Source organism: Erithacus rubecula (genome assembly GCF_903797595.1).
Source record: "Erithacus rubecula genome assembly, chromosome: 4".
NCBI lineage: Eukaryota > Metazoa > Chordata > Aves > Passeriformes > Muscicapidae > Erithacus > Erithacus rubecula.
Genome location: NC_136686.1, coordinates 67,721,598 through 67,747,563, shown reverse-complemented (window position 1 = coordinate 67,747,563; position 25,966 = coordinate 67,721,598). Strand labels below are relative to the sequence as shown.

At 47.3% G+C, this 25,966-nt stretch overlaps 2 protein-coding genes and 1 long non-coding RNA gene across 4 annotated transcripts in view; 2 read left to right on the top strand and 1 right to left on the bottom strand.

Moving 5' to 3' along the window:
• The window catches only part of FBH1 (F-box DNA helicase 1), a gene marked incomplete at its 5' end in the record, with an annotated part of 18,987 nt that extends 17,509 nt beyond the window's left edge, over positions 1 to 1,478 (bottom strand). Inside the window, one exon of the mRNA XM_079304481.1 lies at positions 1,419 to 1,478. Within this exon, the coding sequence (XP_079160607.1) occupies positions 1,419 to 1,478 (60 nt within the window). The remainder of the gene's footprint in view (positions 1 to 1,418) is intronic.
• A 7,150-nt stretch (positions 1,479 to 8,628) lies between these two features.
• Positions 8,629 to 16,969, top strand: ASB13 (ankyrin repeat and SOCS box containing 13). Its single transcript, XM_079304016.1, is given in 7 exon segments — positions 8,629 to 8,747; positions 11,117 to 11,304; positions 12,589 to 12,688; positions 12,691 to 12,738; positions 13,879 to 14,013; positions 15,538 to 15,729; positions 16,797 to 16,969. Coding segments are annotated over 7 exon segments (825 nt in total). The 5' UTR covers positions 8,629 to 8,713; the 3' UTR covers positions 16,925 to 16,969.
• A 6,087-nt stretch (positions 16,970 to 23,056) lies between these two features.
• LOC306800874 lies at positions 23,057 to 23,690 on the top strand. 2 transcript variants are annotated; one of them, XR_013773937.1, is made up of 3 exons: positions 23,057 to 23,136; positions 23,390 to 23,537; positions 23,578 to 23,690. It is a non-coding gene; the product is annotated as an uncharacterized lncRNA (long non-coding RNA). The 2 variants fall into 2 exon arrangements; XR_013773938.1 differs by lacking the exon at positions 23,057 to 23,136 and adding an exon at positions 23,250 to 23,285.
• Positions 23,691 to 25,966: the final 2,276 nt, after the last annotated feature.

Genomic DNA, 25,966 nt, shown 5'->3' with positions numbered 1-25,966 from the left:
GATCCATTTTTATCAAAGACTTTGAGTATTTTTTTTTTGTTAAAATTTATTTTTTTTAGAATTTCATTGATTATAACTTGAGTAGCCCAAAAAAGCAGAACACTTCCTGCATCATTCTGGATCGTTCTGGATCATCACAGAATGAATATTTTTAATTAAAAAAAAACACAATCAAAAATAAAAAACACACTTGGTTTCCATGGAGCAAGGCCTATAATTTACAATTATTTTTGTGCCATCCAGCTTGTTTCATCTATCTCAGTTTATCCTAATTATTATTAGGAGTGCAGACCTCGAGCTGGGCAAACTCTGCTCCAACCCAAAACCTCCGTGGGATAATTTCAGAACAATCTGGGATTAGAATTGTGCAAGAGCAGAGCACGAATGGATTTTTCTCGACTTATAAAACCAAATTTCAACCCCGCAGCTGCACTAAAGTGGGACCCAGAGGCTCAGGGAGGGATCAGCACCATTTTTATTCCCAAATCCCACTCCTGAAGGGCACCTCCAAAAAAAGCACCGCGACTTTCCCAGCTGCTCAGGCCTTGGGATCTGCCACTAGGAAAAGCCAAAGAGGCAGAAAATTTCAAAAATCAGCTGGTTCCGATGTGTCCTAGGTTTCTAGGAGCTTTTGGCCGAGGTCTCATGGCAAAGGTTCCCCAGGGAATGGTGGCAAGAGCCAGGAACCTTCTTTTTATTCAGGAATTTTATTCGCAGCATGGAGCCGGCGAACGCTCTGCTCTCCATGGAAGGGCGGCATGAAACCGGTAAATCGTCTTTTTCCACAGGGAAAAGTGGGGATGGAGCAATAACCCTTTAATTCCCAGAGAAGGGCGGCGTGGAGACTGAATTCTCCCCCGCTTCTCCTTAAGGAAGGGCGGGATGGAGCCGGGAATCCTTCTCTCCTCATGGAAAATCGGGATGAAGCCAGCAGCCTTCCCCTCTCCTTATGGAAAAGCGGCATGGAGCCAGCAATCCCCACCTCGCAGGGAAGAGCGGCATGGAGCCGGTCGCATTTTTTCCCCTCAGGGAAGAGCGGCATGGAGCCGGTCGCATTTTTTCCCCTCAGGGAAGAGCGGCATGGAGCCGGTCGCCTTTCCCTCTCTCAGGAAATGGCATGCAGCCAGTCGCATTTTTTCCCCTCAGGAAAGAATGGCATGCAGCCAGTCGCATTTTTTCCTCTCAGGGAAGAACGGCATGGAGCCGGTCGCCTTTCCTTACCTCAGGGAAGAGCAGCATGGAGCCGGTCGCCTTTTTTCCCTTCAAGCAGGAGCGGCATGGAGCCGGTCGCATTTTTTCCCCTCAGGGATGATCGGCATGAAGCCGGTCGCCTTTCCCTCCCTCAAGAACGCAGCATGGAGCCGGTAACCACCGCCCAACTCACAGGAAAGGCGCGATGGAGCCTCGCCCGCCCTCACCCCCCGGTCCCACTCACCCTGCCCGGCTCGCCGCTCTCTCCCTCGCCGCCTCTCGCCCATGGCCGGGCTCGCTCGGGCCGTCCCTCAGGCTGCCCTCATGGCCGCCCCGCCCGGCCCCGGTGCGGTCCCGCTAAGCGGGCCAGTGGCATGAGGCTGTGCGGGGCGGCCGCCGCCATCCGCCGGCCTCAGGAAGTGGAAGGACGGGGCGGGCAGGAGAGGAGAGGAGAGGGGGGAAGGAAGGAAGGAAGTGGGAACGAGGGGCGGGAGCGGCGGGGAAAAAAACAGAAAGTGAAAACTGAACCGGAAAGACAGCGAGGGGCCGCCCGCGGTTTTCCTCTTCCCGTGGTCACCGCACTTTGGCTGCTCGGCCTTTCCTCTTCCGTTCCGCCACTGGCGCTGATCGCTCATTGTGAGGGAGGAACGGTTCGGCCATTGATGTTTGCCCTTGGTGGGAATCTTGCCGCATGGGCGTTGCTCCCTCATTGTGAAGGAGGAACTGGCTCGGCCATCAGTTTTTGCCCTTGGTGGGATCTTGCCCAGTCTTGTCCTGATCTTGATCACCTCAGCTCCTCCATGCCTGACTTCAACTCTTCCCGCTGCCTCTTTGCTTATCCTTCATGTCATGGGGACAGATTCCGTTCTCTCCTCAGTCCTTCCCCCTCAGTGTTTTCCCTTTTGAGTCTCCCCCAATTCCCTCCCCGAGCTCTTCCCACTGCATATTCCCTTCTTTTATTTTTCTTTCCATCTCAATGCCTTCCCCAGAGCATGTTTCGAACCTTCCCTCAGTCCCCAAACTCCTTCCCTTTACTCACCTCAGTCTTCCCCTCAGGGTTTTCCCTTAAGACAGTTCCTTTTTTGGATTTCCCTCAGTCTCATAAAACCCCTTTTCCTCACCCCTCATATCATTCCTTGTGCCCCTTTCCTCACTTTGGACCTTCCCCCTCAGCTCCTTGTTTTGGGCCTTTCCTCAGTCCTAAAATTCCTTCCATTATTCCCTCACATTCCACATCATGGCTGGAGCCCCTTCACCCTCAGTATTTTATCTCAACCCCCTCCTGATCCCCTCAGCCCCTCCACACTTGACTCCACCTCTTCCCACAACTACTCAAGGACAAACTTTCTCCTTGCCAGGCAGATCTGGTGCAGAAAAATGGGATTATTTATCTTCTTTTTCTCCTTAAACATCCACTTCCATGTGTGTGTGGGACTTTGGGAATATCCTGATCCACGGAGGACAAGGGAACGTCGGGAACAGGGATAGGGCTGAGGATCAAATGAAAGCACTGAGGTGAGGGAAACAAAAATGGAGTGAGAAGATGAGGGAAGGGAACAAAATGGATAAAGAAATATGGGGGAAAGGCCCTGAGGAGGTGAGGAAAAACATTGAGGGACAAGGACTGAGGTGAAGGAAGAGGTTTAAGGGATGATGTGAGGGAAAGAAGGAATGAGAAGGGGACTGAGGGAAGATCCAAAATGAGAAACTGAGGAAAAACTGGGCCAGAAAAGCTAAAAAATGGTGGAGAAAGGCCCTGAGGGAAAGGGGCTGAGGTAAAACACTGAGAAGGAAGGACTGCGGTGAGGGAATGGATTTAAGAAATGATGTGAGGTATGAGGGAAAGAAGGAATGAGAAGGGGACTGAGGGGAGATACAAAATGAGAAACTGAGGAAAAAACTGAACCAGAAAAATTAAAAAATGATGGGGAAAGGCTCTGAGGGAAGAGCCAAAATGAGCGACTGAGAAAAAACCCTGAGGGGGAAGGACTGAGGTGAGGGAAAGACTTGAGGAAAGATCCAAAACAAATCTTTGGGAAAGGCACTGAGTAAGGGAAGAAGACTGAGGGATGAGGGTGAGTGACACGAAATGGGGTGAGGAAATTAGGGAAGGGGATGGATGGATGAAGAAATATGGGAAAAGACCCTGAGGGAAGGGGCTGAGGGGATCAGGGAAGGGATTTTGGGGGAATTGAGGAAGGGACTCAGGGAATGATGTGATGGGTGAGGGAAAGAAGGAATGAGAAGGGGACTGAGGGAAGATCCAAAATGAGAAACTGAGGAAAAACTGGACCAGAAAAGCTGAAAAATTATGGGGAAAGGCCCTGAGGGTATAAAGGAAGAGGCTCATTAAAGCCCCTCTTGATGGTTCTGCCTTGCCTCACCCCAGTATTAAACCCACACGGAACAGAAGAAGCAGATGATCATTTTTGGGGTTCAGCAGGCTCTGCAGAAACAAAACCCCTCCAGGGACAAATGTCCCAATCACCTTCAGAGCAGGGAACAGGGAGCTCTGGGCTTGCCCAACCTCTTACACAAGAGTTTGGAGGAACACCCCGTCCTGAACTTTGGGGCAGAGGTTGTGTTTGGCTGGGCAATGAGCCTTGGAGGGGATTCCACCTGGAATTCCAGCTGCTTTTTTCCACATCTATCAAAGGTCACCTCATCAGAGCTTGTCTTCATTTTCTTCTGCTGAGCCTCAAGGTTTAAAACACAAAGGAGATGAATTTCTCGAGTTTGGGCTTGGTTGTTGATTAAATCTTATCTAAAGTACAAAGAGTTCTGCAACACTTGGAACTATCAGCTAAAAGTGAGCAAAATGGAGCTGAATTTAGCTCATTACAAGGTCTTTTAAATACAATACAGAATTACCACCTGTATTATTTATGTTTTTGACCTAATAACCAAACACCTGTGACCTGCAGTGCAGCACTACCCAACCAAAAACCACTGCCTGAAATCAAGAAGAAGAAAAAACATAGAAAAGACAACACCCAAAATCCTCCTTTTTGTCCCATACCTATTACTATATTCTAAAAACCTCGAATTTAAAACCTTTCACACGCTTTTGTTTTAACTGCACACCCATCACTCATATTTTGGAAGCTTTCTCCAAGGCCTGAACTCAAAAGCAATGTTCTCCTGAAGGTCAGTGTCAAAAAAGCACAGAAAATTCAAAATTCAAGGTTCCAACATCAATCCATAATAAACTTAAGGAGAGGCTGATTCCTCATCCTTGCTGTGGTGTCCCCATTCTCAGCACCAAGGTTTTGCTTTAGATCTTTGCAGGAAAGATTGGCAAACAAATCCCACAAAAAAAAATGGAAAGAACAACAATGGACAACTCATTTATGAGTCCTTAGTACCCAAATAAATCAGGAACCTTGTGGATATTTCACCCATCCTAAGAATTTGCTACAGCACGCGGAGTGCAAAGTGCCAGTGGAAAAAAAATGCAGGTCAGGCAGAAAAAAAAAGTGAATTTTTTTGGGGCAGGGCACAGTTTTATAGCAAATTTGCCAGATCCATGGTTGGTTTTTTGGGTTTTTTTTTTAGCTCCTGCTGGCAATAAATCCTGACAATTTTTGCTGAGACTGAACTATTTCCTGGTTGCTCTTGGAGGGGGAAAAAAATCAACAGCCCTGGGCTTTGACCTAAGAGAAAATTCTGGAGCATCTCAGCTCTGCAGTCAGAAAATCCAAATTTCCACCTCCAGTGGGATCATTCACCTGTCCCAATAAAATCCAAATATTTTAATATTTGGGAGCTACTTGTGGTGAGGAAATGGAACATTTCACCTGACAGCTCCTTCAAAAAGCAAAAAATCCAAAGAGATTTTACCATCAGTTCTGATGGTTTGGACTGGATCATCCTAAAAAATCTTTGCCAAATTGAATTATTTATTAATTTTTTTGCTGAGGAGAGGAACTGGAGCTCTGGAGCTCGAGCCCATTTTTTAAATGGAGTTTTTTCTGTCCCTTTTGGTGCCGCGTGGTTTTTTGGGGTAGTTACCATGGCAAGGGCTCTGTTTTCTTGGAAACCTTGACTCATAAAGTTCTGGCATACTTCAAGCTGATTTTACAAAGTCTTTGGGTAGTTTTATTTCCCTCTTTTATTCAGAAAAAGAGACAATAAAAAAATAAAAAATACTGATCCTTGCTGATTCTGTGGTTATTCTGAAGGAATGAGTCAAATGGAGCTCCTGATGACATCAAGGTAAAGCAAATAATTCAATTTATTAATTATTGACTGTGGTGGGGCAGTGCCAGGAGTTTCAGGGTGAAAACACAACCAGAGAGGATTTATTTAATTTAATTTATTAATTTATATTAGGATTTATTAATCCCAGAAATCATGGAAATTCTGGATTTCTCTGTTTTATTTTTGTGAGTTTTCTCTTATTTCCTTAAACATCTGCTAATTCCACATTGCAGGAATTTTTCCATGGACTTTCCACTCTCCCAGGTTTTTTTCCAAACGTCCTTGAACTCTCCAGGATGAGAATTCTTGGGATTCCATCCCAAGGTCTCACCACATCATTTGTGACATCAGAAATTGGTTTGCTTTTCTTTGATTTCTAAAAATTGGGATCATTTCTGTCATACCATCATTTTTTGACAACCAGGCAGTGATTTTATTGGGGGGGAAAATTCAATTTTCTCCAAAATCCAATGAGCTCGAGTGGATGGAAATTTGCTGCCCCCATTTCTGCTTTATTTTCTCTAAAAGGGAGAAAATTTCTCATAAAAAAAACCCCAAAAAACCCCAAAAAAATCTGGACCTTTCAACCCAATTTTTTACTTTATTTCCATTGCTGAGGAGGGGTGTCACCCCTTGCCCTGTTCTTCACTCCAATCAAGAAAAACTTTAATTTTGAAGATCTCACAACAATTTTTGCTCAATTTTTATTTTATTCCTTTTCAATTCTGTCACATCTGCCCCAAAAAAATTGGTGAAAATCATCAAAAACAACCCATGAAAAAAAAATTTGGTGTTTTTTCATGGTGTCTTCATGCAGTGCTCACAAGTTAAGATTTTTTTGCTTTTTGGTTTGATTTAGTTTTGGTTTTGTTTTTTTTTGTTTTGTTTTTTTTTAAGCAATTTTGGCATCCTGCAAAAACCCAAGTTGCTGCTGGAGTGATAACATTTAAAATAATTTTCTGGTGGTTTTTTAAAGTCAGACCTAAAGTTAAACCAGCCCTGACTAAAGCCTTGAACTAAACCAAATTTATTTCAATTTAGTGGTGGTTTCACAACTGTAAAACCACACAGGAAATGACTCAAAGATTACAAGAAATGAAGAAAATTCTTATTTTTTTTAACTCTTTTTGTCATTTCCCCCCTTATTTTTCACAAAATTAAAAAATTTTAAAGGATTTTAACAATAATTCCTGGTGTGTTGCTTAGTTGATAATTTTGCAATATAAACCTGCTGATTTGGAAATACTGAATCTAAATATTAATTATTAATTATTAATTATTGCTCTTTCCCAGGTACAGCTGGATACAGAAGACACAAGATCTTCCCCAAAGGTTTGATCCTGGCAAAAAAATCTTGGAATAATGAAATATTTTGGGTGGAAAGGGACTTAAAATTCATCCAATTTTACATTTCTCCAAAAATTCCAAGGATGGAGCAGCCACAATTCCTTTGGAAAATCTCATTTTTTTTGAGACAAGTCATCCTCAAAAATGAAAAATCTTCTAATTCTCACTTGGCAGGATGGAACAATTTTAGTTTTTTCTGGAATTATTGAATTTCCAGCTCCACCCTTGTGCTGAGCAGAAGTTTCCCACTGGATTTCTGGAATTTCACCTTCCTGCAGGGAGAAAATTGGATTTCTCCAAAATTGGAATTTTCTCCAAAATTATTTTCTTCCAAATTGGGATTTTCAGGAGAAAAATTTGGATTTTTCCATCCCTGCAGGGAACAAGGTCAGGGTGGATTTTCATGTTAAGAAGTGAACTGATAGAGTTGGGTTGTTCTTTGGGGTTTTTTTGCTAAAAAATGAATTTTTTCTAAAAAATGATTTTTTTTCATAAAAAAATAGTAAAAATGAAGGAATCTGCTGGGAGGAGCAGCTCTCCCTGAAGAGAATAAATCCTGCACTCCATCCCAGTGCTCCCAGTAACCCCTGTACCAAATCCCAGTGCTCCCAGTAACCCCTGCACTCCATCCCAGTGCTCCCAGTAACCCCTGTACCCTATCCCAGTGCTCCCAGTAACCCCTGTACCCCATCCCAGTGCTCCCAGTAACCCCTGTACCAAATCCCAGTGCTCCCAGTAACCCCTGCACCCCATCCCAGTGCTCCCAGTAACCCCTGTACCAAATCCCAGTGCTCCCAGTAACCCCTGCACCCCATCCCAGTGCTCCCAGTAACCCCTGTACCAAATCCCAGTGCTCCCAGTAACCCCTGCACTCCATCCCAGTAACCCCAGTAACCCCTGCACCCCATCCCAGTGCTCCCAGTAACCCCTGCACCCCATCCCAGTGCTCCCAGTAACCCCTGTACCAAATCCCAGTGCTCCCAGTAACCCCTGCACCACATCCCAGTGCTCCCAGTAACCCCTGCACCCCATCCCAGTGCTCCCAGTGACCCCTGCACCCCATCCCAGTGCTCCCAGTGACCCCTGCACCCCATCCCAGTGCTCCCAGTAACCCCTGCACTCCATCCCAGTGCTCCCAGTAACCCCTGTACCAAATCCCAGTGCTCCCAGTAACCCCTGCACCACATCCCAGTGCTCCCAGTAACCCCTGTACCCCATCCCAGTGCTCCCAGTAACCCCTGCACCACATCCCAGTGCTCCCAGTAACCCCTGTACCCCCATCCTAGTGCCCCCAGTAACCCCTGCACCCCATCCCAGTGCTCCCAGTAACCCCTGCACCACATCCCAGTGCTCCCAGTAACCCCTGCACCCCATCCCAGTGCTCCCAGTCCCCCATCCCAGTATCCCCATCCCAGTCGTCCCCCCAATGTCCCCAGTATTCCCAGTGTCCCCAGTATCCCCAGTATCCCCAGTATCCCCAGTGTCCCCAGTATTCCCAGTATCCCCAGTGTTCCCAGTATCCCCAGTATTCCCAGTGTTCCCAGTATTCCCAGTGTCCCCAGTATCCCTAGTATTCCCAGTGTCCCCAGTGTCCCCAGTATTCCCAGTGTTCCCAGTATCCCCAATGTCCCCAGTATTCCCAGTATCCCCAGTGTCCCCAGTGTTCCCAGTATCCCCAGTGTCCCCAGTATTCCCAGTGTTCCCAGTATCCCCAATGTCCCCAGTATCCCCAGTATCCCCAGTATCCCCAGTATTCCCAGTATTCCCAGTATCCCCAATGTCCCCAGTATCCCCAGTATCCCCAGTATTCCCAGTATCCCCAGTATCCCCAGTATTCCCAGTATTCCCAGTGTCTCCAGCGCCCCCAGCGCCGCCCTCCCCGGACTACAACTCCCGGCATGCTCCGCGCGGCCGGGCCTGCAGCGGGAGGCCCCGGGAGCGGGACAGGCCGCGGCGGCGGCTCGGGGGCCGGGCCATGGAGAGCAGCGGCTCCCTCCGGGGCGACATCAGTGCGTGGGGACCCCGCCGGGGCTGGGGACACCGGGGGACACCGGGGGACACCGGGGAGAGCAGCTGGGGACAGCGGAGCCGCGCCGGCAGCGCACCGCGGCTGCTCCGAGCCTCGGGGTTGGGGGGGTTGCGAGATGAGTTTTGGGGTTTGCGAGGTGATTTGGGCTGTGCAAGGCGAGTTTGGGGCTCGCAGGATGGTGTTGGTGTTAAATGTGGGCTTGGGAGTTAAAGTGTGGGTTTTGGGGTTAAAGAGTGTTTTTTGGGGTTAAAGATGGGGTTTGAGCGTTATAGGATGGATTTGGTGGTGGCAGGATGGTTTTTGGGGGGGGTTAAAGTGTGATTTTTGGGGTTAAGGATGGGGTTTAGGGCAAGGAAGGGATAAGTGGATGCTCTCGGGACAAGGGAACATCCTTGTTCCTCCCTAAATTCCCCATGAACGATCCTTATCCTTGCTCAACCATCCAGGCTCTCCCTTCCCTTTTCCTCTCTTTTCCATGCCCACTGTCCATCCAAACCCCTCTGGATGGATGCTGAGTGTCCTGAATCCCAGAATCCTGGGCTGCCTTGGCTGGGAAGGAGCTCAAAGCTCATGGCAGGGACACCTCCAGCATCCCAGGCTGCTCCAATCCTTGCTGGGGCATTGCAGGATCCAGGGATTCTCTGGCAATGCCAGCCCAGCAATTCCTGCCCAATCTCCCCTTCCCCAATTCCCTGGGTCCTGTCCCTCCATCCCTTGTCCCCAGTCCCTCTCCAGCTCTCCTGGAATGTGCTGGAAGCTCTCCTTAGATCCTCATTTAAATTTGCTTCTCCTGACATAAAAAACCACCATGCAAGGAAAACTCTCCTGCCCAGGGATATTAGCAAAGCAATGAGGATCTCACAAACCAAGAAAAAAACCCCTGTGAGAAAGGGACTCAGAATTCCCTTATTTTCTGGAGAGGCTGCATTAACACACAGAGCTGTTTTTTTACTCTTTGCCACCATCCACAGAAAATGCCACCTGAGAGGAGGTGACATTGTCACCTCATGGTGACAACTGAGCCAGAATTCCCTGTGCTGGATGCTGAGCAAAGGTGCTGGAGGTGGAAACTTCTTTTTCCAAGCTCCATGAACTTTTTGGGAAGGGATTTTTGAGTTGGGCTTTTGGGGAAGGGAGTTTTGAGTTGGGCTGACTTTCTCCTTGATCCCAGCTGTTTTTTCCATGCTCCTCCATGAATCCATAGCTTAAGAATATATTTTTTGTGCTGGGCTGAGTTGTTCCTTTAATTCCAGCTCTTTTTCCCTGCTCCTCTAAGAACCCAGAGTTTAGGAAAGGGTTTTTAAGTTGGGCTGAGTTGCTGCTTTAGTCCCTGCTTCTCTAAGAATCCAGAGATTGGGAAAGGATTTTTGAGTTGAGCTGATCTGTTCCTTGATCCCAGCTCTCTTTGACTGCTTCCCCATGAATCCAGAGTTTAGGAAGGGGTTTTTGAGTTGACCTGAGCTGTTCCTTGATCCCAGCTATTTTTCCATGTTCCTCCATGAATCCAGAGTTTAAGAATGGATTTTTTAAGTTGGGCTGAGTTGCTCTTTTAGTCCCTGCTTCTCTAAGAATCCAGATTTTAGGAAGGGATTTTTGAGCTGGGCTGAGCTGTTCCTTTAATCCCAGCTCTTTTTCCGTGTTCCTCCATGAATCCAGAGTTTAGGGAGGGATTTTTGAGTTGGGCTGAGCTGTTCCTTGATCCCAGCTATTTTTCCATGTTCCTCCATGAATCCAGAGTTTAAGAATGGATTTTTTAAGTTGGGCTGAGTTGCTCTTTTAGTCCCTGCTTCTCTAAGAATCCAGATTTTAGGAAGGGATTTTTGAGCTGGGCTGAGCTGTTCCTTTAATCCCAGCTCTTCTTCCATGTTCCTCCATGAATCCAGAGTTTAGGGAGGGATTTTTGAGTTGGGCTGAGCTGTTCCTTGATCCCAGCTCTTTTTCCATGTTCCTCCATGAATCCAGAGTTTAGGAAAGGATTTTTGAGTTGGGCTGAGCTGTTCCTTGATCCCAGCTCTTTTTCCATGTTCCTCCATGAATCCAGAGTTTAGGAAAGGATTTTTGAGTTGGGCTGAGCTGTTCCTTGATCCCAGCTCTTTTTCCCTGCTCCTCTAAGAATCCAGAACTCCATGAAACAACTTGAGTTGCAAACCCATCTTGTCCCACCACCTCCCACTCCCCCAGGTTGCTCCAAGCCTGACCTGGGACAACCCCAAGGATGCGACAACACCTTTTCCTCCGGGAATCCCATTCCAGCTCCTCCAGATGGAAACTCCATCCCATTCCCCAACCCATATTTCCATCCCTATCATTTCATGGCTGGCCCCACTGATGTTTTCCCCTTTTCCCCAGGTTTCTGGGCTGACAGGACACCAGTGCACGAGGCTGCCAGGAGAGGGGAGATCGTGCAGCTGCAGCAGCTGATCGAGAGCGGCGCCTGCGTCAACGCCGTCACCTACGACTCCATCACCCCCCTGCACGAGGCCAGCCTCAGGGGACAGGCCCAGTGTGTCAAACTCCTGCTGGATGCAGGGGCACAGGTGTGCAGCCAGCTGGGAATTCACCTGCATTGCTGTTGGAGATGTTTCTGTGGGGTCTGGTAGAGACAAAATGGGATTTAAGCTTTGGATGGATTTGCCGCGGTGCAGGAAAGATCTGAGGGGATGGAGCAAGTTCAGGGAAGGGTCTGGAGAACCAGGAAAAGATGGGGGAGCTGGGGAAGAGTCTGGAGAACCAGGAAAAGGTGGGGGAGCTGGGGAAGGGGCTTAGCCTGGAGAAAAGGGGGATCAGGGGGGACCCTGTGGCTCTGCACAAGCCCCTGACAGGAGGGGACAGCCCCAGGTCAGGCTCTGCTCCAGGGAACAGCCTCAGGGTGGGACAGGGGAGGTTTAGGTTGGGTTTTAAGGAAAATTCCTCAATGGAAAAGGTTGTGGGACATGGGAACAGCTGCCCAGGGCAATGGTGGAGTCCCCATCCCTGCAGGGATTTCAAACCCTGTGCATGTGGCACTTGGGGACATGGGAATGGTTGGATTCAACCCTAGAAAATCTTTTCTGACCAAAATGATTCCCTGGCTCCAATAATCCCATCCAAGTGAGTAAAGGATTCCCAGTGGGATTTGTGAGGAAGGCTCATCCCACCCTTGTGCCCAGGGAAAATTCCATCTCAGGAGCAGCTCTGATCCCATTTCTGATCCCATTTCTGATCCCATTTCTGATCCCATTTTTCCCCTCAAGCTGTGCTAGGAGAGGTTTAGATTGGATTGTAGGGAAAATCTCTCCATGGAGAAGGTTGTCAGGCACTGAAACTGTGCAGGAATCCCCATTCCTGCAGGGATTTCAAACCCTGTGGATGTGACACATGGGGACATGGGTGGCCTTGGCAGTGCTGGCAATGGTTGGATTCAATCCTAGAAAATCTTTTTCCAACCAATATGGCTCCAATAATCCCATCCAAGTGAGTGAGGGATTCCCAGTGGGATTTTTGTGGAAAGCTCATCCCACCCTTGTGCCCAGGGACAATCCCAGCTCAGGAGCAGCTCAGCATTCCCTGATCTCTTTTCTGATCCCATTTTTCCCCTCAAGCTATGCTAGGAGAGGTTTATATAGGATTTCAGGGAAAATCTCTCCATGCAAAACATTACAACTACCCCAGAACCCCAATCCCTGAAAGAATTCAAACCCTACAGACACAACACATAAAAACACAAACCACCACCATCCCTACTCCCCCTTACAAACCACTCCCACCTTCCCAACGCCACCACCCACTTTTTTTTTTTTTGTTTTTTTTCTTTTTTTCCCTTTCCCCGTTGCTGCCGGTAGGTGGACGCCCGGAACATCGACGGCAGCACTCCCCTGTGCGACGCCTGCGCCTCGGGCAGCATCGAGTGCGTCAAGGTGCTGCTGTCCCACGGCGCCAAGGTCACCCGCCCCTCTACACCGCCTCCCCTCTGCACGAAGCCTGCATGAATGGTAATGCCGCAGCTTTTTTGCCTTGAGGGTTTGCGGCTTGGAATGAAAAAAAAAAAAAGGCACCAGGGTCTCTTGGTTTGATCAGCGGTTGGTCAAAGTCTGCTGGGGTTCAGGGGAAGGAGGAGAGACCTGCAGGGACCCTGTTTCTGATCCTGTTTTTCTTATTTTTGATCCCATTTTTTCCTGCAGAGACCCCTCAGATCCCCTTTTGATCCCATTTTTTCCCTGCAGACACCCCTCTGATCCTATTTATGATCCCACTTTTGATCCCATTTTTCTCTGCAGAGACCTCTCTGATCCTATTTATGATCCCATTTTTCCCAGCAGACACCCCTCTGATCCCCTTTTAATCCCATTTTTCCCTGCAGACCCCCCTCAGATCCCCTTTTGATCCCATTTTTCCCTGCAGAAACCTCTCTGATCCTATTTATGATCCCATTTTTGATCCCATTTTCCCCATTCTTTCCTGCAAAGACATCTCTGATCCCATTTTATTCCATTTTCCTGCAGAAATGCCTCTGATCCCATGTGTATCCCTCCTTTCTCTGCAGAGACCCCCATTTCTGATCCCATTTTTTCCTGCAGAGACCCCTCTGATCCCATTTCTGATCCCATTTCTGATCCTGTTTTCCCATTTTTTTCGTGCAGAATCCTCTCTGATCCCATTACTGATCCAATTTTATCCATTTTATCATTTTTTATCCAATTTTTCCTGCAGAGACCCCTCAGATCTTATTTCTGATCCCCTTTTTCCCTACAGAAACCTCTCTGATCCCATTTCTGATTCTGTTTTTCCCATTTTTATCCATTTTTTCCTGCAGAGACCCCTCAGATCTTGTTTCTGATCCCCTTTTTCCCTGCAGAACCCCCTCTGATCCCATTTCTACTCAGAGCCTCCATCCTATAAAATTCCTCATTTCCACCACCTCAATTCCTTAGAATTCCTCAGAATTCCTCACTTCCATCACCTCAATTCCTTAAAATTCCTCATTTCCACCACCTCCATTCCCAGCTCAGAATTCCATCCCATACAATTCTTCCCTCCCACCCCCTCAGCCATCCCCAGGCTGTTCCCAGCCTCCCTCCAGAGCAGCAATTCCCACTTTTCACTGGGATTTTCCCCTTTTTTCCTGTCCCAAGGCAGCTCAGAGTGTGTGCAGCTCCTCATTGATGTGGGTGCCAACCTGGAGGCTCATGATTGTCACTTTGGGACCCCCCTGCATGTTGCCTGTGCCAGGGAACACCTGGATTGTGCCAAGCTGCTCCTCCAGGCAGGTAAGGCATTCCCACTGGGAAAAACCCAGGAACAACTCTGGGAATCACTCTGGAAAATGATTTCCTGCAGACACCCCCCTGATCCTGGGTTTAAACCCTGCTTGGGTCCCAATTTTCCCTTTGATCACATTTTGATCCCATTTTTTTGCTTGGATAAATTTCCTTTTCCCTGCCTGGATTCCCATTTCCCTGGCCAGATTTCCTTTTCTTGCCTGGATTTCATCTTCCCTGACCAGATTCCCTTTTCCCTAAATAAATTCCCTTTTCCCTGCCTACATTTCCTTTTTTCTCTATACATTCCCTTTCCCCTGAAAAAATTCCCATTCCCATCATAAATCCCCTTTTCCCTGCCTAAGTCCCTATTTCCCTGAATAAATTCCCATTTCCCTGGATAAATCCCCATTCCTCTGGCCTTATCTCCACTTCCTTGTATAAATCTCCTTTTCCCTGTATAAATCCCATTCCCCTTTATAAATCCCCTTTCCCCTGACCATATTCCCATTTCCTTGAATAAATCCCATTTCCCCTATATAAATCCCCTTTCACCTGTATAAATCCCCATTTCCCCTGACCATATTCCCATTTCCCTGTATAAATCCCCTTTCCCCTGGGTAAATCTCCTTTTCCCATGCCATACTCCCATTTCCCTGGATAAATCCCCATTTCCCTGTACAAATCCCATTCTCTGTCCAAACCCCATTTCCCTGTACAAATCCCATTCCCCTGGCCATATTCCCATTTCCCTGTATAAATCCCATTTCCCTGGGTAAATCCCCTTTCCCCATGCCATATTTCCCTGCCCAATTCCTATTCCCCTACCCAATCCCCATTCCCTGCCCAATCCCCCTTCCCTGCCCAATCCCCATTCCCTGTCCAATCCCCATTCCCTGTCCAATCCCCATTCCCTGCCCAATCCCCATCCCCTCTCCAATCCCCATTTCCAATCCCCATTCCCTTTCCCATCCCCATCCCCTCTCCAATCCTCATTCCCAATCCCCATTCCCTTTCCCATCCCCTCTCCAATCCCCATTTCCAATCCCCATCCCCATTTCCAATCTCCATCCCCTCTCCAATCCCCATCCCCTCTCCAATCCCCTCTCCAATCCCCATTCCCAATCCCCATTCCCTTTCCCATCCCCTCTCCAATCCCCATTCCCCTATACAATCCCCATCCCCTCTCCAATCCCCTCTCCAATCCCCATTCCCCTATACAATCCCCATCCCCTCTCCAATCCCCATTCCCCTATACAATCCCCATTCCCTCTCCAATCTCCTCTCCCATCCCCATCCCCTCTCCAATCCCCATTTCCAATCCCCATTCCCTTTCCCATTCCCTGCCCAATCCCCATTCCCCTATACAATCCCCATCCCCTCTCCAATCCTCATTCCCAATCCCCATTCCCTTTCCCATCCCCTCTCCAATCCCCTCTCCAATCCCCATTCCCAATCCCCATTCCCTCTCCCATCCCCATTTCCAATCCCCTCTCCCATCCCCATTCCCTCTGTCACCCCTGCTGTCCCCAGGAGCCAACGTGAACGCGGCCAAGCTGCACGAGACGGCGCTGCACCACGCGGCCAAGGTGCGCAGCGCGGCGCTGGTGGAGCTGCTGGTGCAGTTCGGGGGCAACATCTACGCGCGGGACAACCGCGGCAAGAAACCCTCGGACTACAGCTGGAGCAGCAGCGCCACCGCGCGGTGCCTCGAGTACTACGAGAGTGAGTGCGCGGCCCTGCAGCCCCTTGCCTTCTCCTGGTCTTGTTCTTAGCGCCTTTGCTGCATTTTACCTGCGGAGAATTTTCTGATCTTGTTTTTCTCGTTTTTCTTGGTTTGATCCCATTTCCCCGTTCCCGTTTTTCTCTGTTCTTCTTTCCCATTTCCCCATCTCTGATCCTATTTCTCCATTCCTGATCTCATTCTCCATCCCTGCCCCCATTTCCCCATCCCTGTCCCCATTTCTGATCCCATCCCTTCCCCATTCCCCATCCTTTCCCCATTCCCCATCCCTGGCCCCATTCCCCATTCCTGATCCCATTTCCCCGTTTCCGATCCCATTTTTCCCCATCACTGCTCCCATTTCCCTGTCTCTGACCCCATTTCCCCACTCCTGATCCCATTTCCCCATTCCTGTTTCCCATTTCCCATCCCTGCCCCTGTTTCCCCATCTCTGACCCCATTTCCCCATTCCTGATCCCATTTTTCCCCATCCCTGCCCCATTCCTGATTCCATCCCTTCCTCATTTCTGATCCTATCCCTGGCCCTGTTTCCCCCTCTCTGACCCCATTTCCCCATTCCTGATCCCATTTTTCCCCATCCCTGCCCCATTCCCATCCCTGCCCCATTCCCCATCCCTGCCCCATTCCCCATCCCTGCCCCATTTCTGACCCCATCCCTGCCCCATTTCTGACCCCATCCCTGCCCCATTCCCATCCCTGCCCCATCCCCATCCCTGTCCCATTCCCCATCCCTGCCCCATTCCCCATCCCTGCCCCATTCCCCATCCCTGCCCCATCCCTGCCCCATTCCCCATCCCTGCCCCATTCCCCATCCCATCCCATCCCATCCCATCCCATCCCATCCCATCCCATCCCATCCCATCCCTGCCCCATTCCCCATCCCTGCCCCATTCCCCATCCCTGCCCCATTCCCCATCCCATCCCATCCCATCCCATCCCATCCCATCCCATCCCATCCCATCCCATCCCATCCCATCCCATCCCATCCCATCCCATCCCATCCCATCCCATCCATTCCCCATCCCATCCCCTCCCCGTTTCCCCACAGAGACCCCCCTGAGCCTGCTGCAGCTGTGCCGGCTCAGCGTGCGCAGAGCTGCCGGCCAGCGCGGGCTGGACAAGATCTCCCGGCTGCAGATCCCACCCCGGCTCATCCAGTACCTGTGCTACAACTGACACAGCCAGGACACACCTGACACAGCCAGGACACACCTGACACGGCCAGGACACACCTGACACGGCCAGGACACACCTGACACAGCCAGGACACACCTGACACGGCCAGGACACACCTGACACGGCCAGGACAGCCCTGACACAGCCAGGACACACCTGACACGGCCAGGACAGCCCTGACACGGCCAGGACACACCTGACACAGCCAGGACACACCTGACACGGCCAGGACACACCTGACACGGCCGGACAGCCCTGACACGGCCAGGACACCCTGACACGGCCAGGACACACCTGACACGGCCAGGACAGCCCTGACACGGCCAGGACACACCTGACACGGCCAGGACACACCTGACACGGCCAGGACACACCTGACACGGCCAGGACAGCCCTGACACAGCCAGGACACACCTGACACGGCCAGGACAGCCCTGACACGGCCAGGACAGCCCTGACACGGCCAGGACACACCTGACACGGCCAGGACAGCCCTGACACGGCCAGGACACACCTGACACAGCCAGGACAGCCCTGGGGCTGCCAGGGAAAAACACAATCCCCAGGAAAAATACACTGGGAAAATCCTTGGAAGCCCCAGGGAAAAATTGCCAGGAAACACCCTGGGATTCCCAGGGAAGAATTCCCAGGAAACACCCCTGGAATTCCCAGGAAAAACCCTGGGATTGCCAGGGAAAAATTCCCAGGAAACACCCTGTGATTCTCAGGAAAAACCTTGGAATTCTTGGGGAAAAATTCCTGGGAAAAACCCTGCAATTCCCAGGGAAAAAACCCTGGAATTCACAGGGAAAATTTCCCAGGACAACCCCTGGAATTCCCAGGAAAAAAACCCCAGGATTCCCAGGGAAAAATTCCCAGGAAAAATCCCTGGAATTCCCAGGAAAAAACCCTGGAATTCTTGGGAAAATCCTTGGAATTCCCAGGGAAAAATTGCCAGGGAAAACTCCTGGGATTCCCAGGAAAAAACCCTGGAATTCCCAGAGAAAAATTCACAGAAAAAAACTCCTGGAATTCCTGGGGAAAATCCCTGGAATTCCCAGAAAATCCCTGGAATTCCCAAAAAAACCCTGGAGGATTTTTCCTTCTCTTCTACCTCCCCCCACTGCTCCCTTTTAATTTAATTTAATTTAATTTAATTTAATTGAAGTGGCTGCTGTAAATAGGATTTGTCAGGAATTCCTCTTTTCTGTGGAATTGTTGTTTTTTGGGATTTCTGGAATTTTACTTGGAATTCTCCCTGTTGGGGGGAATTTTGGGCTTTTCCAGGTGGGATTTGCCTTCCTGGATTTTCCTGGATTTCCTCTGTGGGATCCAGCCAGGGGGGAGGGAAATGGGAAAATGGGGGAGTGGGAATTATTAATTATTCCAGCTGGGAATTCTGTGCTCTGGAGCAGCTCTGATGCCTTTTCATCCCATTTTCATCCTATTTTATCCCACTTAATCCCATTTTAACCCCATTTGTATCCCATTTTAACCCCATTTTTATCCCATATTAATTTCATTTTCTTCCCATTTTTATCCCATTTAATCCCATTTTAATCCCATTTTTATCTCATTTTAACCCCATTTTTATTCCATTTGAATTCCATTTAAATTTAATTTTCATCCCATTTTAACCCATTTAAATTTCATTTTCATCCCATTTTAATCCCATTTTAATCCCATTTTAATTTTATTTTCTTCCCATTTTCATCCCATTTTTATCCCATTTTAACCCCATTTTTATCCCATTTTAACCTATTTAAATCCCATTTAAATCCCATTTTATCCCATTTTTATCCCATTTTAACCTATTTAAATCCCATTTTTATCCCATTTTCATCCCATTTAAATATCATTTTATCCCAATTTTATCCTATTTTATCCCATTTTAACTTACTTAAATCCCATTTTCATCGCATTTAAATTTTATTTTCTCCCATTTTATTCCATTTTCATTATCCCATTTTATCCCATTTAAATCCCATTTTCTTCCATTTTTATCCCATTTAATCCCATTTTCATTCCATTTTATCCCATTTTCATCCCATTTTATCCCATTTTAGCCCGTTTTCATCCCATTTAAATCCCATTTTCTCCCATTTTTATCCCATTTAATCCCATTTTAGCCCGTTTTAATCCCATTGAAATCCCATTTTCTCCCATTTCATCCCATTTTCCTCATGGGATTTTTGGGATTCCAGCCTGGCCCCTCTGGATCTTTGAATTCTCCTCCCAATTCCCAATTTTCCCCATTTTCCCCCCTAATCCTGGAAATTCCTCACAAGAACAAATCCAACCCCAGGAATCCAGAATTCCCAAAATCTTGGGATCCAGCTGGAGCTGCGAGCACTTTATGGGGTTTTATTTTTCTTTTTAATTTCATTTATTCCTCCCCTTTTCCCCTGGAAATCCCAAATTCTGTTCCCATCCCAGAAACCTGGAACTGGGGAAGCTCAGAGGGTTTGGGGCTTTGTGGGATTCATGGCAGGGAAAAGGTTCTGGGAGAGAATTTGGGATCCCAAATCCCTTTTAAGATCCCAAATCCATTTTAGGATCCCAAATTTACTATTCAGGATCCCAAATCCCATTTTAGGATCCCAAATCCATTTTGGGATCCCAAATCCATTTTAAGATCCCGAATCCCTTCTGAGAGATCCCAAATCCCTTTTTATGATTCCAAATTTCCTTTTCAGGGTTCCAGATTCCTTTTTAGGGTTCCCAAATCCCTTTTTAGGGAAAAAAAACCCAAAACCAAACCAAAACAAAATCCACCAAAAAACCGGGATTGGGATTCCTGATTTTTGTTTTTTGAGGGGATAAAAAATTCCTAAATTTCTGGAAATACAGTGGGAAAAGGACAAATAAAATAAAATAAAAACAAAACAAAAACAAAACAAAAAAACCCAAAAAACAAAACAAACCAAAAAGCAAAACAAAACAAAAAGCAAAACGGGATTGGGATTCCTGATTTTTTTTTTCTTTTGGGGGGGATAAAAAAATTCCTAAATTCCTGGAAAAATTTTTATCCCATTTTAATCCCATTTTTATCCCATTTTAAATCCCATTTTAAATCCCATTTTATCCCGGAAGACCTGTCCATTAAAAAAAAAAAAAAAAAAAAAAAAAAAAGGGAATTATTTTGGGGAAGGAATTGTGAGAAAATAAAATTTAAAAAAAAAATTGTTTGCAGGATTCTCCTCCCTCCGCTAGGCGGCGCTGCTCCCTACAGAAAAAACACCCGGAAATCCCCAAAAATTGGGAATTCCCAACAAATCTGGAAAAAAAATTGGGAATTCTGTTCCAGCCGCTTTTCTGGAATCCCCCAGAGCCAAAATTCCCCTTTTTTCCCAGAAACATCAATCCTGCTAAACCTGAATTTGGGATTTTTAAATTTTTTTTTTTTTTTTAATTCCCATTTTCAGATTTCCATAAACTGGGAATTCCCAGCAATAAAATTCCCTCTGATCTCGGCTCGGGCGCGTTTTTAAGGAGAAAATCGGGAATTTTGGGAAAAACTTGGAAAGGAGGGAAAGGGGCAGGTTTAGATGGGCTGAAAATGGGAAAAAAATTGGGGGGAAATGGGGATGGAGGAGCTCTTTCTTTTTTTGATTGATGGGATTAGGATTGGTGGAAATTATGGAAATAATTATTAGGATTGATGGGATTATGTTTGATGGGATTATGATGTTGATTGGTGGGATTGGGACTAATGGGAATAGGATTGAGATAAGAATTGATGGGATTAGAATTGAGATTAAAATTGATGGAATTAGGATTAAAATTAGGATTGATGGGATTAGGATTGAGATTAAAATTGATGGGATTAGGATTAAAATTAGGATTGATGGGATTAGAATTGAGATTGGGATTGATATTAGGATTGGTAGGGTTAGGACTGAGATTAGGATTGATGGGATTAGGATTTGTGGGATTCGGGTTGGGGGGGCTGGGTTGGTGGGATTAGGATTAAGATTAGGATTAGTGGGTTTAGGATTGGTGGGATTGGGATTTGTGAGATTAGGATTGATATTAGGATTGATGGGATTAGGATTGAGATTTGTCTTAATGGGATTAGGATTAAGATTATCATTGGTGGGATTAGGATTGAGATTAGGATTAGTGGGATTAGGATTAAGATTAGGATTTGTGGGATTAGGATTAAGATTAGGATTAGTGGGATTAGGATTAAAATTAGGATTAAGATTAGGATTTGTGGGATTAGGATTGAGATTAGGATTAGTGGGATTGGGATTGAGATTAGGATTAAGATTAGGATTTGTGGGATTAGGATTAAGATTAGTATTAGTGGGATTTGGATTAAGATTAGGATTGAGATTAGGATTAGTGGGATTGGGATTAAGATTAGGATTAGTGGGATTGGGATTAAAATTAGGATTAAGATTAGGATTAAGATTAGGATTAGTGGGATTGGGATTAAGATTAGGATTAAGATTAGGATTAGTGGGATTGGGATTAAAATTAGAATTTGTGGGATTGGGATTAAGATTAGGATTAAGATTAGGATTAGTGGGATTGGGATTAAAATTAGGATTAAGATTAGGATTAGTGGGATTAGGATTAAGATTAGGATTAGTGGGATTGGGATTAAGATTAGTATTAAGGTTAGGATTAGTGGGATTGGTATTAAGATTAGGATTAGTGGGATTAGGATTAAGATTAGGATTAAGATTAGTGGGATTAGGATTGAGATTAAGATTGGTGGGATTAGGGTTGGTGCTCCTCATCTCCTGGTCCCTTTTATTCCACATTTTGCTCACATTTTCCCCTCTCCTGTCCCCAAATCCTGTCCCCTCCCTCCCCCCAGCTCCTGCTGTCCTTTATTTCCCTCTCCTCACTCCCAGAATTCCATGAATTAATGGAATTAAATTTAATGGAAGGAATTAATGCAAAAAAAAAAATTGGGGATAAACCCAAATCCCTCCAGCCCCAAAATCAGAGATTTTTTTCCCCAAAATTTTTCCCCTCAGTGTTGGACTTGGCACCAAATTTTTCCATTTTCCATCATTTTGGCCATTCCTGGACAAAGTTTTGGGATAGTTTGTTTTTCATTTCTCCCACAGACAGAATTTTCTCCTTTCACAAACAACCCAAAAATGGAAAAATCCCTTTAAAACAGGTTAAAAAAAAAACCACCCTGAGGAAACTGAACAAGCTTTTCCCAAAGTAAACGTGGCAAAAACGAGTTTGTAAATGGATTTTTGGGCTTTGTTTTTATCCCACTGCCTTGATCTCCCAGCCTGGATCAATCCTGCTCCCAGAGCTGATTTCCCAGATTTTTTCTGGAATTTCAGCTGGATGTGGAGGGGCCTCCCCTCCCCCCAGACATTCCCAGGCCCCACCTCATGGTTGAGTCCCTGCTGGGGAGGGGGAGGGAGCCAATCCAGAGGGTTTGGAAAGGGGGAAAAACTGGGAAAAAATGAGAAAAAATCTGTTTTTCCTTTGGGAGACCCTTGGGAGGTCTCAGTGTTGTTGAATTATTGTGTTTTTAAAGCTTTGCTGTTGAAACAGGGTGAAAACATCTCGGGTTGCTAAAATTCCAGGGGATGGGGAGAATTTGGGATTGGAGCAAACATCTCTGCTCCTTTAGGGTGGGGGATGCAGGGGGGGCTCCTGAGCTGCTTTTTATTCCCTGAAAATTCCATTTTAGGGGAAAAACAGTGTCCAGGTGAGCAGGGAAGGGGGAGCAGTGGGGGCAGGGCTGGATCCCGGGGTTTGGGTGGTGCTGGAGCCCTTGGTGGATTTTTTGGTTGGTTTTTTTTTTGTTTTTTTTTTTTTTTTTTTTTTTTGGAGAATCCCCTGGAGAAGTGATGGGAGGTGAAATTCCTGCAGATTGTCCTGGGATGTGCAGTGGGAGCAGCTGCCACAGCTGATCCACATTTCCCCTCCAGGATCCCAAGGGATTCCCCCAGCTCCCATCCCACTGCACCCCATGTGGATCCCAATCCAGGTGACTCCAATCCCAGATTCTGCACCAAATCCTGCACTGGGTGATCCTCCAGGATCCATTCAGGGTGATCCCTATCCCAAATCCCACAGCAGATGATCCCTCAGGATCCACTTCAGGAGATCCCTACTCAGGGTGATCTCCTGGATCCCATCCCAGGTGATCCAAATCCCAAACTGGATGATCCCACAGGATCCATTCCAGGTTATCCCTACTCCAGATGATCTCCCAGATCCCATCCCAGGTTATTCCTGCCCCAGGTTATTCCTGGCTTAGATGATCCTACAGGATCCATCCCAGTTGACCCCTATCCCAAATCCCACATTGCATGATCCTCCAGGATCCATTCAAGGAGATTCCCTACTCCAGATGATCTCCTGGATCTCATCCTAGGTTATTCCCTATCCCAGATTCTGCACCAGATGATCCCACAGGACCCATCCTAGTTGATCCTTATCCTAAATCCCACAGCAGATGATCCATAGGATCCATCCCAGGTGATCCCTATCCCAAATCCCACACTGGATGATTCCTCAGAATCCATTCCAGGTTATCCTTACTCTGAATGATCTCCTGGATCCCATCCCAGGTTATTCCTGCCCCACGTTATTCCTGGCTTAGATGATCCCACAGGATCCATCCCAGGTGATTCCCTATCCCAGATGATTCCCAGTTCCTATTCCAGGTGATCCCTTATCCCAAATCCCACACCAGACAACCCCACAGGATCCATCCCAGGTGACCCCCATCCCAAATCCCACCCTAGATGATCTCCCAGGATCCATCCCAGGTGATCCCCATCCCAAATCCCACCCTAGATGATCTCCCAGGATCCATCCCAGGTGATCCCCATCCCAAATCCCACCCTAGATGATCTCCCAGGATCCATCCCAGGTGACCCCCATCCCAAATCCCACCCTAGATGATCTCCCAGGATCCAGCCCAGGTGATCCCCATCCCAAATCCCACCCTAGATGATCTCCCAGGATCCAGCCCAGGTGATCCCCATCCCAAATCCCACCCTAGATGATCTCCCAGGATCCAGCCCAGGTGATCCCCATCCCAGATATTCCCTGGATGAACCCCCAGCTCCAATCCCAGAGGATTCCCAGTTCCCATCCCATCCTTCAATCCCATTCCCAAGTGCAGGAACATCCTGACCAAATTTTAAGGTGGAAAACTGAAATCAGGGATCCTCCAAACTTCCCTGGTTCCAAGTGGACCTTGATTAATTAAATTAAATTATTAACCATGGATGGAATTCCATTGGTCATGGATCCTGCAATTCCATCAGCTCCTTCTCCTCCAGAGGGACAATTTGGGGATGAAAACCTGGATTTGGGAAGAGAAATCTCCTCCTTTTCCAATGCTAAACAAATGGGACCATCCTCTCCATCCATGTGTCCATCCCAAGGAATGCTGGGGGGAATCTTCCCAAGCACCAAATTCAGGGAAAAATGGGAAAACATGGATAAACTTTCCTGCTGTTGATCCATTCTCCCATTCAGGATCATCATTTAGAAAAAAAAACATCCTGGGACAAGTGGAAAAAAACACTCCAGAAATTAAACAACCCAAAAATAGAAACAGGAAAAAAAAAAAAAAAAAAGATCAGGCCTAAAAATACCAGGATGGGTTTGGATTTGGATCCTGGCATGAAATAAATAATCCTGGTTTTAGGGAAGGATTAATTTTAGCCATCCCATAACAACAGCCTGGAGTGACTCTGGCTCTCTGGAATTTTTTCTGGATGGAGTTTTACTGGATTTGGAGATTTTGAAACTGGACTTAGTCAGATTTGGGAATTTTGAGGCTGGATTTTGCCAGATTTGGGAGCTGGAATTGGGTATTTCGGGGTTGGATTTTGCTGGATTTGGGGACTGGATTTTGCCAGATTTGGGGATTTTGGGGCTGGACTTTGCAAGATTTGGGGATTTGGGGCTGAATTTTGCCGGATTTGGGGATTTGGGACATGGATTTGGGTATTTTGGGGTTGGATTTTGCTGGATTTGGGGGTTGGATTTTGCCAGATTTGGGGATTTTGGGGCTGGACTTTGCTGGATTTAAGGATTTTGGGGCCGGGTATTTTGAGGTTGGATTTTGAGGCTGGATTTTGGGACTGGATTTGGGTATTTTGGGGCCGGATTTTGCCAGATTTGGGTATTTTGGGGCTGGATTTCAGGGCTGGATTTGGGTATTTTGGGGCCGGATTTGGAGATTTTGCGGCTGGATTTTGGGGCTGGATTTGGGGTACTTTGGGGTTGGATTTGGGGATTTTGGGGCTGAATTTTGCCGGATTTGGTTATTTCGGGGTTGGATTTTGCCGGATTTGGGTATTTTGGGGCTGGATTTTGCCGGATTTGGGTATTTTGGGGTTGGATTTTGCCGGATTTGGGTATTTGGGGACCGGATTTGGGTATTTTGGGGCTGGATTTTGCCGGATTTGGGTATTTTGGGGCTGGATTTTGCCGGATTTGGGTATTTTGGGGCTGGACCTTGCCCTGTTCTCACCCCGGGAGAAGCTGCCCGGAGCCAGCGTGGGTGCGCCGGGCTCTGCCGGGACCCGCCCGGTTCTCCCGGGAAAACAACTGGGATTGCCAAAGTTCCCAGCCCCGGGGACGGGCTGGAATGGGGCTGAGGATCCCGAGCTCCTGCTCGTTAACGACACAGCGTTAATTAGATCCATTAAAATGAATTTTCCTCTGTGGAGGGAACGATCCCATCCCAGGATTCCCCCCTCGCTGGGGGGAAACTGAGCCAGCAAAGGTGAACCCTGCTCAGCTTTGGGATGGGGATTAGGGATAAACTCAGTTTTCTTAGCTTAGAAGAGGGAAAAACACCCCTGTGATCCCCAAAAGATGAGATTTGGGATGGTCTCTGGCATCTTCCCAGCTTTTTGGGAGAAGGGATGAAATGGGAAGAGGATGGAGATGAGCTGGCTCAGGATGATTTCAGGGAATTTTTTTTTGCAAGGAGAAGCCAAATGAAGCAGCCACCAGGATGTGGGGGGATGTTTTTTATTGGACTCGGGGAATATTCAGTGGCCACTGGAATATCTACAGACACCAGACATC